This window comes from Lagopus muta, chromosome Z (assembly GCF_023343835.1).
Source record: "Lagopus muta isolate bLagMut1 chromosome Z, bLagMut1 primary, whole genome shotgun sequence".
Taxonomy (NCBI): Eukaryota; Metazoa; Chordata; class Aves; order Galliformes; family Phasianidae; genus Lagopus; species Lagopus muta.
The window spans coordinates 40511621-40527019 of NC_064472.1; the positions used below are offsets into that span (position 1 = coordinate 40511621).

The 15399-nt window shown below is 39.5% G+C and overlaps 1 protein-coding gene across 4 annotated transcripts in view; it reads left to right on the top strand.

Moving 5' to 3' along the window:
* Positions 1-15399, top strand: part of NTRK2 (neurotrophic receptor tyrosine kinase 2) — a 202789-nt gene that overhangs the window by 104144 nt on the left and 83246 nt on the right. For all 4 annotated transcript variants that reach the window (XM_048930850.1, XM_048930851.1, XM_048930852.1 and 1 more), the window contains one exon: positions 10344-10532. In XM_048930850.1, the coding sequence (XP_048786807.1) occupies positions 10344-10532 (189 nt within the window). The remainder of the gene's footprint in view (positions 1-10343; positions 10533-15399) is intronic.

The following is a 15399-nucleotide window of genomic DNA, read 5'->3' on the forward strand; positions in this document are numbered from 1 at the left end:
GGATTGTCTATATAGTCTTCTACTTCATTTTGTGCTTTTGTTCTGTGTATGTTCATTAGGTTAGCACAGAAAAACCATTGCATTCTGCATGGTAGTATTTGCTTTTGCTGATCAGAAATAAGGCTATATTGTCAGCTTCCTTTTTGAGAGTATTTGATTTCCATGTAAATCTGTTCTAATCAATATGTTGCTAAGAAACAGCCATGACTGAAGTTTTTGTAAAAGGGGAAGTTTGAGAATAAATTAATGTTATCCCAAAAATAGAGAATATTGATGCTGAAGCTATTTAATGCTTCTATCTAACTTACAACACAAGAAGCCATAAGTGGGTATTCACAAGTGGATAATTGCAAGCTGAAGTGTTTTACAAGGTGATGGGAAGCTGCAAGGAAATAAGAAATCCAGTGTGATTAAAAAAAAAAAAAAAAAATGACAGCACTGATGAACCAAGCAGTCAAGAGAAAGATGGTTATAAAGAGAAAGGCAAAACTCTTCAAAAAGAAGGAAGTCAGTACAGAAACAGAGAAGGTTTATCAGAAAAAAAATTAGAGGAAAATGTTTGGTAAAGTTCCTTGGCTTTGCAGAAGATGTTTTGCAATTGGACTTGATGATCTTGAAGGTTTTTTTCAACCTGACAAATTCTATGATTCTATGATTCTATGTTTTGTGAAAATAGTCTGTGCAATGTCTTGGGTAAAAAAAAAAAGAAAAAAAAGAAAAGAGAAACACTGCTTTATTTAGAGCTCTGCAAAATATAAACACTGATCCTTCTAATATTTTGCCAAAACCCCATTGTGTTTTCATGATGAATTTCACAGTTAATGTATTCATTTTCAAATCTGCATTAGCAAAATTGACAGAGCTTGGTTTGTACTGTGACTACCTCCTGGATGGCTGAGCTAGCTAGTGTGGTGCAAATGGTTTTCTGCATTGGGCAGTTTCCTGCTTACTACAGCAACAGTTAGAAAGAAAATAGCAAGGGAGAGGAAGTCTGTAGGGAATAAAGCATGTTCTTTGACAAGGAGGAGGATATGGCTGCGAAGAGCAGTAGGGTGCCAACATCTAGAGTCAAGTCAGTCAACTTGTGCATCTGATCTCACAACTTGTGTACAGTGATGCTGGAGCAGGCTGAAATAATGAGGTGATGCCTCTCTGTCCATGGGTGTCACTTTCTCTGCAGCAGTAATTTTTAGTTCTATAATTGAAGGGGGTTTGGAGGATGTGAGGCTTCACGGCTTCAGGAATAGCACTTAAGGAAGGAAGAGTGTTATTCTGAAATAAATTCAGCATCTCTGATTTGTTGTATTGGCAGAGAGAGGAACACCGCATAGGTCCATTTCAGATCATTCAGATCGGAAAAGTAAATTGCTAATGCAGTGAAATGTACGTACATATACATAAGCTCTGTATTTGTTGAGCTGCAGACCTCACTCAGTTTTGAGTGGAAAATCACCACTTGAAGAGTTAAAACATTTTCCATAAGACCATTCAAGGTCTACATTTTGGTATTGTGGAAAAATACGACTGAAAAGGTGCCGTAATTCCCTTCCCAAGCCAGTAAAAAACATACCTATAGTTTTCCAAACAGATATTTGTCTGACATAACTTTAAAATTTCCTGAAGTGGAGATTTCTGAACTTCTTTATGTGCATTTCTACTGACTGAGGAAGGTTTCATAACATTTTATCACAGTTTTTCTTGACTGAATTTTGACATGTAACTCCTCGTTCCCATCTAGCACTATACAAATATTGTTTCCTTCTCTATGCAAGTCTTCTGCTGCCCTGTATCCTTCTCTGGCTCACATATTTCTACTGATTAATACACCCCATTCCTGCTAGATTTTTGTCTCTGATGTGTGTTTCATTTGACAACCAATAACAAGAGGCCATAAATTCCTCATGCTTTATGATAGGGCACATCATTTGAGCTACAGATACTGCAGACATGCCTGTGAGACAGCAGGCAGCTGTATGGCTACCATTTATCCTACAGCTGAAGGAGGGCTTTAGCTCTCCCAGGGCTGCCTGGTTTGGCAACAGTAGCTGGCCATTCTTCCTTGTGCTGCCTGTGGCTTTGACAAAGATCCCATCTGCAGTGCAGGCAAATCAGTGAGCCACAGAGCCTCTCCTGCTGCCTCCAAAACAGCAATAATATAGTATGTGCCTCACAGAGGACAAACCATGAGGATTTATTGGTGATTGTGTTTAAGAGACTGTGCTGCAGGACAAGTCTTTGCTGGTGGAACCCTTGATGACAATCACCTGTGAAGTAAAGGGGAGAAGGGGGCGGTTACCCATCCTCCCTCCTTCATGGGCTGCACTTGGAAAACACTATGCATTACTGTTCTGGTTTAACCTAGCAGGCAGCTCAGCAGCACGTCGCCCCATAATGGGATAGGGGAGAGAATCATAAAAGTGTTAGAATTCACAAGTTGACAGATAAAGACAGTTTAGTATTTTAAGCAAAATCTGTATGTACAAGCAAAGCAAAACAAGGGATTTATTCACTGCTTCCAGTGGGCGAGCAGATGTTCAGGCACTTCCAAGGAAAGCTGGGCCCATCATGCATAGCAGTGTACTGGAAAGACAAACACCTCTGCTCTGAACTTACTCTCATTCCTTGTTCTTAGCCCCAGCTTTTATCACTGAGCACGTCACAGTTTTAATCTGTTTGGTCAGCCTGGGTCTGCTGTCCTGCCTCTGACCCCCTTCTTTCCCTGCCTAGCCTCCTTCCTGGCAGGGCAGTATGAAACACTGCAAAGTCCTTGGCTCTGTGTAAGCACTGTTCTGCAACAATGAAAACATTCCTGTTTTAACAGCACAGTTTTCATCAAAAATCCCAAACATGGCATAATGCAAGCCTCTGAGAAAAAAAGAAAAAAAAAGAAAAAGAAAAAAAGAGATCTCAGCCAAAACAAGGACAATTACAGACCTCTTATTTCTTCCTACAGGGTTTTGTAGTGCTGGAAAATAGGTTTCTTGGGTGAACTGCCTTGTCAGCCTGTCCCAGACCTAGACATCTGTGCATCTGGTCTGTTCCTGCATCCTGTAGGTTGCATGGTTTTGGGGGAACCACTTGCTTTATAAAGCAACCCTCTAACAGATTCTAGGGTATTTTCCTTAACTGGAAACTTCCCTTGCAGATATTATGACCTTTGGAATGCACTAGGGGTGTGTGAATGCTTGCATACATGAAAATATGGATGAGGCTGTAAGAAAAAAAAATAGCAGTTAGATTGGCACTGACTAGGGATCTTTCACAATCGTGCTCCAAAATAAAGCTGAATCAACACATAAGCAGCTGTGACTCTTAGATGAAAAGCAACAACAAAAAGGCCTGATGATATATTTGAGTGGCTAAAATCTGTACAGAACCATCTCAGTGGAAATTACACAGATTGCACATTCATTTCTATCTAGAGGAGTTAGGCATTTGAAACAAGTTTTCCAGCAAGAAGAACATGCATTTTAGGGGAAAAGCATTTTGGTCACTGAGGCTGACCTTTGATACCTGACAACACTGAAGATTTGTTCCTGTGAAGCTGACAAACATACTTTTTATTTAATTATGGTCGTGGGTACCTATTGCTTAAACTATGCTGTGTAGGGAAGAAACTAATCTGTCACTGATTTATTCTGCTGGAAAGTGATACGGTGTTACCAACATAATTTGGTCTTCCTGTGAAGCTGCTACAAATATGGAAATACAAAACATTGATTTTCATGTGAAAGCAAAATGAGAGACTTTATCGCTTGGGTTAAATTTTGACTCTGTCAAAGTTCTCTGTCTGTTATGATCTTCAAATAAATGCCTCCCCCTTGTTTCATAGTAGTTGCAGGTGAACAGACGCCTAAAGTCTGCTTCTTGATTTTAAGCCTCCATTTCCAGTCAGTTTCTCCTGACTGGAGAAGCTTCTCCTACGAGAGCTCTCCAAGGAGTCCCCTTTACTCTATAATTCAGAGATTGTTGGAGAGGGAGTCTATGAAGCATGTGCTGACTGGAGGCATTCATCTGCTGGGTGTGGGAATGTTCTCTGGCTCTCTGAATCAACATCCGTTCTGGTTCCTCTGACTTCCTAGAGGCGTGCTCCTGGATGGGAAATGAACATTTTGGGCAGCATAAGAAAGATTTTCTTACCTCATGTATTCAGAAACAATGGAGTGCAAGCTTAAAAACGCACTGCAGGATGTAAATCTGTTAAACGGATTAATGATACCTGTCAGAAGATGTGAGATTATTTATCCTCTAAACACCCAAGCATGACAAGTCTCAGTTTTTGAATCACAGACTTAATGTCTACAACATCGTTTTTGGCTCAATGTGCTGTATCAGGATGGAAGGGCATGCATTTGTTTGAGCTCTGAGAAGCAGTGTGCTTCATCAGGAAAGGCTTGGGTATAAGGCTGCTTGGGGCGATCCTCTTCTGTCTCCTTCACCACAAACAAAGCACTATTAATCCACTATTAACTGACTGTGGCAAGGACTATTAAGGTGACAGCACTGTGGCTAACACTGATGGCTCTGTTCTGGAAAGCTGTTAGAGATTAGAGACAAAGAGAGGTTGGCTGAAAGGTGGAAAGAAGCAAGAACAGCTATTGCTCTGCACAGCTGAACAGCTGAGAAAGCACAAGAGCAGTGTGCTGTGCTCCTTCCGTCATGAAAAGCAGCAGCAGTTGCAAAGCAAATAGCACTGTTTTAACAAACCCACTCTGAATTTGCAGAAGAATCCGAATTTACTTCTAACAGCTCCACTAACTGAACTGAGTCTAAGCTGGCTTCTCTTTGGGCAGCTTATTTCAGCTGGCCTTGATTTTTCTCCTTGTATTCTATTTTTGGCTCTTAATTCAATTATCTGTATTCAGCGTGGAACATTTTAAGAGACTAGTAATATAAAATAATGTTGTTATAATTGCATTACCCTCTATTAGGCTGGGTCCTCTTATTCAGCCTAATGGAATTGCATAAACATTATTCGACATCACAGTTACCTGTACTAGTTGAATTTGGGAATGGCAAAGAGTATTCAAAGTAATGTTTGTATCACCTGGGTCAAAAAAAGAGTACCAAGCCATGACTTGTAAGTTGTCTTCTAAAGGGAGTGAAAGATAAAATAGGGACTTAACAATTGATCTAAAAGGATGTCTGTTCTGTTAGGAAACTTGAATCTTAACTCTCTAATAAAAGAATCTGAATCAATGCTTTTGCTGAAGCACACAACTTACATATTAATCATGCAAAAAATAAAGAAGAAAGTAGAATCTACAGCAAATATGGAAGTTTACGGGGAATAAAGTCTCAGGTAAACTGTTTTAGGGCAAGATATTTAACTACACATCTCCCAAAAGGAGAGAAGAGAGAAGATTCATTATGGCCTTAAAATCTAGCAGAGGTGATGCTGACTGATGTGGTATGTATTTACTGTCCCGCTTTTGACTTGTGGTGTGTCATGCAGGTACGTCCCTGCATGGACTCCAAAAAGAACTTATGCTAGTGCAAGATCAACTGGGAAATCTTTCAGGCTAACAGTGTCATTTTTCATTGAAGGAGCCACAGTTAATAAGACATCATGGCACAAAAATCAACTCTATAAATAATCCTCTTTATCTGAGCTGCCTTCTTACTTGATTAAGCATATGTGTGCTCATAACTAAACAGCTCCTGTCACAATACTAAAATAGGCTGGTTTTTGGTAATTATGACTTTCAGCATGGCTGAGACATTAGTAGTGACTTCAGGGATAATTCAAGTGATGTGTAACTCACGGAAGTGTGTTGTGAGGGGGTTTCAGGATATTGCAGTCTTCAAGAGATCTTTTTAGAGTTTAGGGAGCAAATACGCGTAAAGTAAATTGGTTTTATCTTTGATGCAGTAGGTGAAAGGAGAAGTAGGTAGACACAGTGATCACTTTTTTGACCATCTAAACTGAAGTCTAAGAATATATGTTTACAAGGCCATGCCAGATGCAAACCAAAACCATGTGTTCTTTCCAATTCTGCCTTTGAGAAGCTCTCATTTTTATTTTTTGAGCCTACTTGGCTGGCTCATGCTACTATTCACTATAGGGTTATTTCCGTACTTTTACGCACAGGAAGGTCATGTGGATTATTTCAGTGGCAGTCTGTAGTCAAATATGTTGCCACAGCCGACTTCTTAATTATATGCTGAAGTCTGGAATAGTGTGAAGCAAAACCCAGCCCCAGCAAATAACAGTATAGATATGTGTTGGGAGCATACATGCTAGAACTGCATTGCCTCTTGATGGCACAGGGGTGGAATGAAAGGATGGAATTTATGATCATGAAACTTTTTCTTTTGGTCAGAAATAACAGCATGCTTTGAAAATTGTTATTAGTATTAAATTTTGTTTCTAAATCTAAGAAAATTGATATTTGTTGGCGTGAGGTTAAGTCAAGGACAGTGTGGAGATACTGTGTTGAGGAAGCAGCACAGAGATGCAGAGATGAGTTGTGTTCAGAGAGGGGTGCCCTGTTCTGTCACTGGTGCTGATAAAACAAGACCTCCCTTCCCCCATAGCGTGTGATTTTCTCCAGTTTTATGCAGGGCATGCAACAAGAGTTGCCTGCTGTTCCTGCTTATCCCTATGCCATGTCTTAGGATCATTCACAACCTAGGGATATGAGGAGTGTTTTGGGTTTTCTATAGCTTGTCAATTTAGAATATAATTAGTTTTCTTGTCACCATTTTGTCTGATAGCTGCTTTTTTTTCTACACAGAGGGATTTTTCTTGAGCCTAGGCTGTGCAGAATGGACAGTTTCTTAGCTCAGCACCAGAGAGTGGAGAAATTCAGCTCTGTAATGTGTAGCTCTCATCTTTCTTCTCTAGGGCAGCCTACCATTTCTCATCTGGCTCCAGCTTCTGTCTTCTTAAAACAAGAAATGCAGTCAAAAAGCGGTAACAAGGAAGATGTTGGGTAGCATAGTGAAGGCAGAGAAAACCTCTGCAGTTTCCCTAAATGCTTAAGCTGACTATGAGACTGCTATTGGCAGTAACTAATGACTACTCATAACCCATAATTTTAACTTCCACCAAAGACATTTTGTCCAACATTTCCGGGTTTTGGATGTGAAACCAACAGCAGATTTGATAAAAAACAGAATCAATAATAGTAGACTGCAGGTAATTGTCATACTCATTCTGCTTTTAACAAATAATGAAGCATCCCCATTTAATCTTCATGAAAGAATACTTTGAGGTACTTTAAGAAATTATCTTTAGATTTGAGCTCAGTGAAAATTCAGAAAAGGGCAATTCTAGTTTCTCGTCAGCACAGATGATGGTCTCATCTTGCTTCATCCAGGAAAATGGCTTTGCATTACTGGAATATAAGTCATAGGCTGCTGCTGTGAGAAGTGAGCTGCAGTTCTGATCTGTAATTGTTATATCACTTAATGCATTCAAAAAATGAAATGCATCTTCACAGCAAGTGGTCAGTCTGGCAGATATGCAAGTATTGACACAGTTTGTCTGTCAGTTTGTTCATATTCTCTAAAAGATGCTAACAGAAAAAGGCTCTTTTAAAAGCATCTGAGCTCAACTGCCTCTGGTAGACAAAAATTTCCATCGGCTATGTTGCATTTGGCTTAACTGGAAGAAATATGCAGTAAAAGGAAATAGGATTTTTTAATCCAAACAACTGTTTCCAAAGACAATTGCACGGGCTAATTCGTTACTAATAAATGACAATGGACAACAAATGACACAGCACAAATTTCCTACATTTTACTTTGTCTTAAACTGTTTCCTACTGTGGAGGAATCATTTAGTTTTCCAGGTTTTCCTCATCTACATCAGAGAGTCTAATACATGTGGAACCACCTTCAAGCCACAGGGATGACAATTTGATAGCAGTTATCTTAATTGAGTAAATAGGTTTATAGAACGATTGGCTACTTTTCACCTGCAGCTCTTTGCAGTTTACACTGACTGAAAAAAAATAGCTTGCTGTGCAAAATGGGGTCTTAGAGTAGTGAAGAAATAATATGACAACAGAATGAGATTCTATTCATTATATTGCTCAAACATCTAGAAATATGTGATTCCTTGCCATCACCTCTATGAAATTACAGAGGCTGGAGCATTTGTCCATTTGCTATAAGAGAAGGGATTTGACCCTCATACAAGTTTTCTGTTAGTATAAAAGAACTGCATTTTCCCGAGACAACTTGTATTTGCCTGCTTGCTTTTTGGTGCCATTAGCTTGGCATTCAGATATTTAAGACACCTTAGGACAATCTCAACAAAAAAATTGCATATGGTTTTAAATGTATTTGCACTCTCATTGCACTACACACAACTCACACACCCGAAAAATACGTTGTGACTTTACGTAAGTATTTTGTGTGTCATTTGAGGGACCATTTCCCACACTTTGCTAGGCTCTGCAGTTCATTAGAGAAATCTTCACCAAAAACTCTTAGTCCTGGCAGTTTTCCTAGTAGAATCAATCTCAGTGATCGGTAATGACAAAAACAGCCTTGGTATTAGTATTTCACTTGATAAATTGCAGAGATCTAGGCTTCACTTACATTTGTCAACAATGACTTTCCAGTGAAGTGCAAGGCATTTGAAAAATTACCTCTAATGTTTCAGGATAGAGGGAGAGAAATACTTTTTCAAACTATGAGAACATTTCCCTCATGAACCATTAAGCCAACTGGGGAGAAAGGAAAGCAGGACAGGCATGGGAGTATGCTCGAATCTCTAAAGCAAGGGTTGAATAGCCACATGCCAAATTATTTTATTCCTGTGAGCCATACTATGAAATGATAAAGTGTTTTTGTTACGATATAGTGCACCACAAAACATTAAAAGAGGCTAAATTTCCTTTCTTTAAAGCAGATTTTTCTAGGCTGATGTACTTGGGCCTGCCCTTGCTCCTTATTTGTGTCTATGCTGAGATAAATCCTTCTCATCTTCTCTCAGATCCTCTGTGTTGGTTCCCAGTTTCTCTGTTTCTGTATCCTTCATCTCTACCACTGATACAGATGCCATCTTTGTGCTGGGGTGCTTATATCTTTTGTAACTCTGCACTCTTCTGTCCAACCTAAAATCCAGTTTGGGACACTTTGATAAGGGGTGGCTCATGTCCCAGGGTAAACACATCTGTTAGTCTTCTCCACTCTCCTCTCTGCTACTTCCTTCTTTAGCAAGTAGGGTGGAAGCAAACAAAGGTGTCTTCTGAGGATGTCCTTCCAGGATAGGCACATCAAGAGAGTGAATCATTCTGTTTCTAGCATCATCTATTGATTGCTCACATTAGATGATGTGAATACCTCCTCAAAATCACCGGTTAATTTGGACGGAGAATTATCTGAAATGTGAAGTTCTTGTTCTCTACTGGCTCTTCAGTTGTCTGGTTAGACAAAATATTCTTACTGCTAGTTGGTTACTGGTTTTCTTTGAATACTGGCAGTGAACTGGAAGTTATGGAGAATTTAGATAGCAGGGTTAGATCACAAGAGTTCAAATGGTATCTGCACTGATCTTGCTGTTAGATCAGAAGCCTCAGTGGCTTACACAAGTGGAACACAGCTAGGCATTTTTTTCGAGTGGTTATAAGGTTTTATCTCCATGGCACATAAATCATGAAGTGAAAATAAAACAAAACTCTCAATAAATCACTGACCAAAATAAGCCTCTTTCTGGAATGTGACTCGTCTCAGGTATGGGTGGGGCTGGAAGAGCCAGAACAATGTTCTGGACAGGAGAAGCCACAGTGCAATGACTCCGTATTTCACAGTGGGATGTGATATGTCTTTTCTACTACTTCGGGCATGTGACCTTCTGTGACTGTCACCACTGTCCACACAGTTTTGACCGTCAGCCATTTTGCTTTTCAGAAATGACAGAAATTCCCCCATTAGGGTGAGCCGATCTCCCATCCATTTTTTTTCTTGTTTTAATACCACATCAAAGAGAAGACAGGCATTTCCCAAAGTCAGTGAAAAAGGCATTACTGCTGGGAGATCTGAGAAGAGCTTAAGTTGAAAAAGTTAATGTGTATTTCAGTGAATGATAGAACGAATTCATCAAATTTGGAGAACTTTCCCAGTAATACACTATACTAAATTCTGACACATTTAGTCTAGGTGATCTACCAGTGCAAAAATTTGCTTCACATTCCAACTCCTAACAGCCTACCATTTGTACATCTCCACCCAGACATATAAAATTCATGAGGTCAGATCACCAAAGCACATAAAGAGAGTGTTCGACTATCAGGATGGAGGTTAAACTGTTGACAAAAGTAAATAAAAAAGAATGGTCTGAGGGAAAGGAAACGTGCTGAGTTAAGGCAAATCTTTTTTTCTAACTCTAGGTCCTTCTTCAGTTATCAGCAATGACGACGATTCAGCCAGTCCTCTCCATCACATCTCAAATGGCAGTAACACTCCGTCCTCTTCTGAGGGAGGTCCTGATGCGGTCATCATTGGGATGACAAAGATTCCTGTCATTGAAAATCCCCAGTACTTTGGAATTACCAACAGTCAGCTCAAACCAGATACTTGTAAGTACAAATAATTATATGTACTTCAGTCATTCATTTTTCTTGTGCAAGTGCTGGGGCTCCTTAATGGAGCTAACAGAAAAAAAGAGTCTGAATTCCTGCGAGTGAAAGGGTGTTGTTAAAACGTCTGCGATTTGTTTAATGTACTGCTTTACATCTGTCAAAGACAAATTCAGACTTTGTAATGAGTCAATTAATTCATTAGTCTTATACTCAAAACCCAGTCCATATTCCATCAAAGTCACTGGTAGCCTTTCCATTGATTTCAGTGGTCTTTGGCCAGTCCTCTGCACCAAGTGCTGTCTTGGGAGAAAACAAATGCTGGGTCAGATACAGCATTCAGTGTTGTTACATATTCACTGCTTTTGTTTTGGTAAAAAACATAACCAGATTTTGAAATCTAAGAATTTGTAAAGTTTTAAGAATCAATAAGGGTTAAAAATTCCATTATTTTAATTTAGCTGTGCAGTTCAATCTTTGTAGCTGGAAAAGACATTAAATATTTTTTAAAAGAGCTTGAAGTTCCTTATTGGACAATAAATGTCACATAGAAATTATTTCATGCTCAGTTTGAAGATGAAATGTAAAGTGCCATGAAGAGTTAAAAATAATTAACTACACATAGCTAGAAAAGAGTATTCCTAACTTCAGCTACTGCTCTTCAAACCTATGACAATCTGTAGAATTGGACACGTAAAATATTGATTTTTGAACCAGCTATTAGCAGTGAAAAAACTGAAAAGAATACCTGGATGGTACTGTGATACCATCACATCACATAGCAGCTGTAGTACTTAATATTTTTCATCAGTACAGTTAGGTCTTTAAGTGTTTCAGCCATCTTTTTGCCTCCGTTTTTTGTTTGTTTGTTTGTTTGTTTGTTCTTTTGGTGGGAGAGTACATACAGTTTCCCTGGAAGTCCAATATGTCTCTCTGAGAATTCAATCCAGAGATTCCCTGTGCAGCTGATGACCATTGGGTGTGCAACTAAAGGATATCACCACCCATCTCTGTCATACCTGGAATGATACTGCTTCAAAGCATGAGTTGTTGTTTAGGGCTTGCCTGCCTAGGTCATAAGGTCATAAGCAAAGGTCATCATCTCCAACTTTGCAAAGCTTAAGTGCTGTAATAGCAATCTTCCTTAACCTATGCATGGGTTTGTGCCTGCATATGTATGTGCATTACATCTAAGGCTGTAAAGTCTGATACTGGTCTACCTACTTACTTTCCAAACATTGATACTCATCCACATCATGATAGCTGCACTAAGAATAATCCAAACAAAAATGCTTCTGCCATTCATGAGAAGGGATTTTTCTGCTTTTATTATACATTTCCAGTGTTCTCCTTCACTATGATTTTTACATGTGTGGCACTATTTAAGACTAGAAGTGCCCCATTATCTCTTATACCGGAGGTTATTTGAATAGCCTAGTATATGTATAGTATATGTGGGAGGATGTATTAAATAATCACTGATTTTATGATAATTGATCAGCACAAGGAAAATGTTATAAAGATACATTGTGATTAGAACATTAATGCCTGTGAAAAATAGAAGCCACTAGAGAATTAGAAATGGGCAACATGCCCACTAGAGCTCTCTAATGTTATATAAAAGGCCATGCTTCTAAATATGAGGCTACTGTACCTCCGTTCCCAGCTGCATTAGACAGCATTATAATTGTTTAAATAAACATTAGTGACTATGGAGTATTTCACTTTCAACATTAATGTTGAAGCAACATACATGCTGTTCTGGAGAAAAATACGCAAAAACTGTATGAAAGCACAGAATTATCTCACATTTAGTAAGCTGCACATTAAGTACAGATGCATTAAATCACAGCTGAGCAGCACTAAGTAGGTCCTGATCCTAAAAGTATATAAGTCTGTGTTTGGTTTTATGTGCTGCAATGAAACCCGCATGGTGTCAGGGAAATTAATCACAGTACATGAAGTTCAGCTTGTGCATAAATGTTTGCAAGACACGGCTGAAGGGTTTTCTATGGTGCTCTGGGGAATTATGAGGGGCTGATGCTCTGCATTTTGCCACATTGCCATGGTGGTCCTAATCTTTTGGTTTTATTGTAGCAAAGAAAATTAGGAAAACTGCGACTGTGTATAAACCAAGGCAGGCACATGTGAACACGCATGCGTATGCTACACACCTGAACACATGTAAACATGCATGTACATACCATACATCTGAACTTGTGTGGACACGTGTGTGGACATGCTCAGACACCACACGTGAACACAAGTGCGAACATGTGTGAACATATGTTTGTGAACACATACATGCCTGACACATGTGAATGCACATTTAAGCACTGCACATCTGAACATACTCGAACATACATGTACACACTATACACATGCATTTGTGAGCACACCACAGACCTGAACACACACGAGCATGCTTGTACACGCTTGAATGCATCACACATAAACACACTTTAACGCTGTTTGTCAGAGAGCTTCAAATCTTTTGTGCAGATCAGTTTTGCTTTGACTCCATAATTTTTTTGGATGCTGCTTGTGTGACCGACCCCATATCACAGTGAACCAGCTGTCCAAGGGTGTGATCTTTACCCCTACTCAGCAGTGAAGAGCTCATATCTGGAGCACTGTGTCCAGACCTGGGAACCCCATTACAGAGAGACATGGACATACTGGAAAGAGGACAATGCAGGGCCACCAAGATAGTGAAGGGCCTGGAGAACCTCTCCTGTGAGGAGAAGCTGAGAAAGCCAGGACTGTTCAGCCTGGATAAGAGCATTCTCAGGAGGATCTTTGGTCCAAGTGTACAAACATCTGATGCAATAGTGCAGAAAACAGAGATAGGCTTTTCCTGGTGGTGTCCAGTATCAGGACAAGAGGCAGTGAGCACAAACTGAAACATGGGAGGTTTCCTCTGAACACCAGGCAGCACTTCAGTGCTGTGCGAATGACAGAGCACTGGCACAAGCTGTCCAGATGTTGTGGAGTCTCCTCCTTAGAGATCTTTGACAACTGTCTGGATGTGATCTTGGGCATCCTGCTCTGGCTCTCCCTGCTTGGGCACAGACTGGAGCTGATGGATTCAGAAAATCCTACCAATCTGAGCCCCTCAACCACTTTGTGATTCTATAATCTGTCTGCTAGAGGGAAATACAAATTATCTGATAGAAAAATAGCCCTTCTGTGAATGATTTCACATACTCTCTCTTGCTCCCTTGTTAGTACAGAGCTGCATTTGTCTTTTTGTAACTCATCAGCTTCCTCCTGATGTATATATCTGGTATTTATAAGCTAAGTAGCTCTCATACTTTTTTCCTGTATGCAATAACCAGATATCATCTGGTTTCCCATTTGCAGCAAGATAATTAACATTTATAGTTATTTCCTATCTCATCTAAGTTCCATTGTCCTCTAGCATTAAAGACAGCAATCATTGACAGTCCTGCTAGAAACGAATTTATTGAATGCTGGCCTGCAGAAAGGGATTGAACTTCGAGCTAGGTGAAACTGTATGAAGATCGAGTTGTGGTTTTCACAGAAGCTGAAGGGGTATATCTGCTGTGTTTAGCAATTGGAGTTTCATTACAACTTAATAACTATCTTGACTTCTGTAAAGATAACCATTTCAAGTAAATTTTATCATGCTCTAATGCATAGTATTCAAAATGTGCACGGTTAAAAGAAAATTTAAAAATTGACAGCAGTAAATTTAATTTGAAATTCTGACACTTTCAGTGTATTGGTACTTTAGTGACTGAGTGACTTAAATCAAAAAGTGACTTATTATGACTTAGTGACTAAAAATTAAAAAGCGCTGTCTCGTAAAGAATCAATCTCAAACAAAAAATTGTAGTACTTCCCTTCTCCTGTGGGACAGTCTTTGAGGTGGGAAATGCACATCCATGGAGACCAAGGCCCCAGTGACTTCAGGATCTGGATTACAGTCATCACTTAGGGCTGAATTTCTGTCCCAGGTTTCAGCCCAAATGCTCATATGAACTTTTAATTGACTTAACAATTGAAAATTACCTTTCATCTTCTAACTAGAACTATCTGATACTTCCAACTCCGACTGCCCACCATTTTTGCCTTGGCAGCAAATGCACTGATGTTTCTTGGGCACTTGTCTGTCTGCCAGCCCATTCCAGCACTTCAGATTCTTCCTTTATCTGCCGTGGACCATTATTTACTGCTGGCTAGTGCAGCTCATCTGCCACACCAGTATCATGAACCTTTCTGTCTTGGAAAGTTACAGTCTGTGGTGCACGTTTCAGGCATGTACCAGACTTTTCTGTTTCTTTCTATGAGAAATCAAAAGATCACTCATTTTGTCAGTACTTAGCTAACAGTGACAACTCTTATTTCAGATGTGTGAGGAAGTCTACCACTTGGAGGTAGTGAAATGCTCTTTGCACTTAATTCACTGTTAACCACGCTATGATACACTAATGTTAGCCTGCAAACTTTTTGCCTGGGAATTATCAATAGTGATCAGTAGCTGTTGCTGAAAATCAAGCCATAACTTTGTAGTTAAACATTACTGTCAGATGCAGAAATCCTGCATGGATGGCAAACTTTGACACAAATTGTCTCTCCTGAAATCAAGATGATCTAATGTCTTGTGGGCATAGTGACTAACCATTGCTAAAAGGTTGGCTTCACTAATCCTTCGAGATGTCACAGCAGCTAAATTAGCTAGTCTCTTCATTAATACCATAATGTGTCAAAAATTAGTTTTTTACATCCCTGCATTGACACTGTGGTTGCCAAAGTTATCAGCTGAATTTGCCAGATCTGCTGAAATAGGCTGAAAGGAACCAAGCTGTTTTCCCCATGAACAGCTATGGATACTTTTCACTCA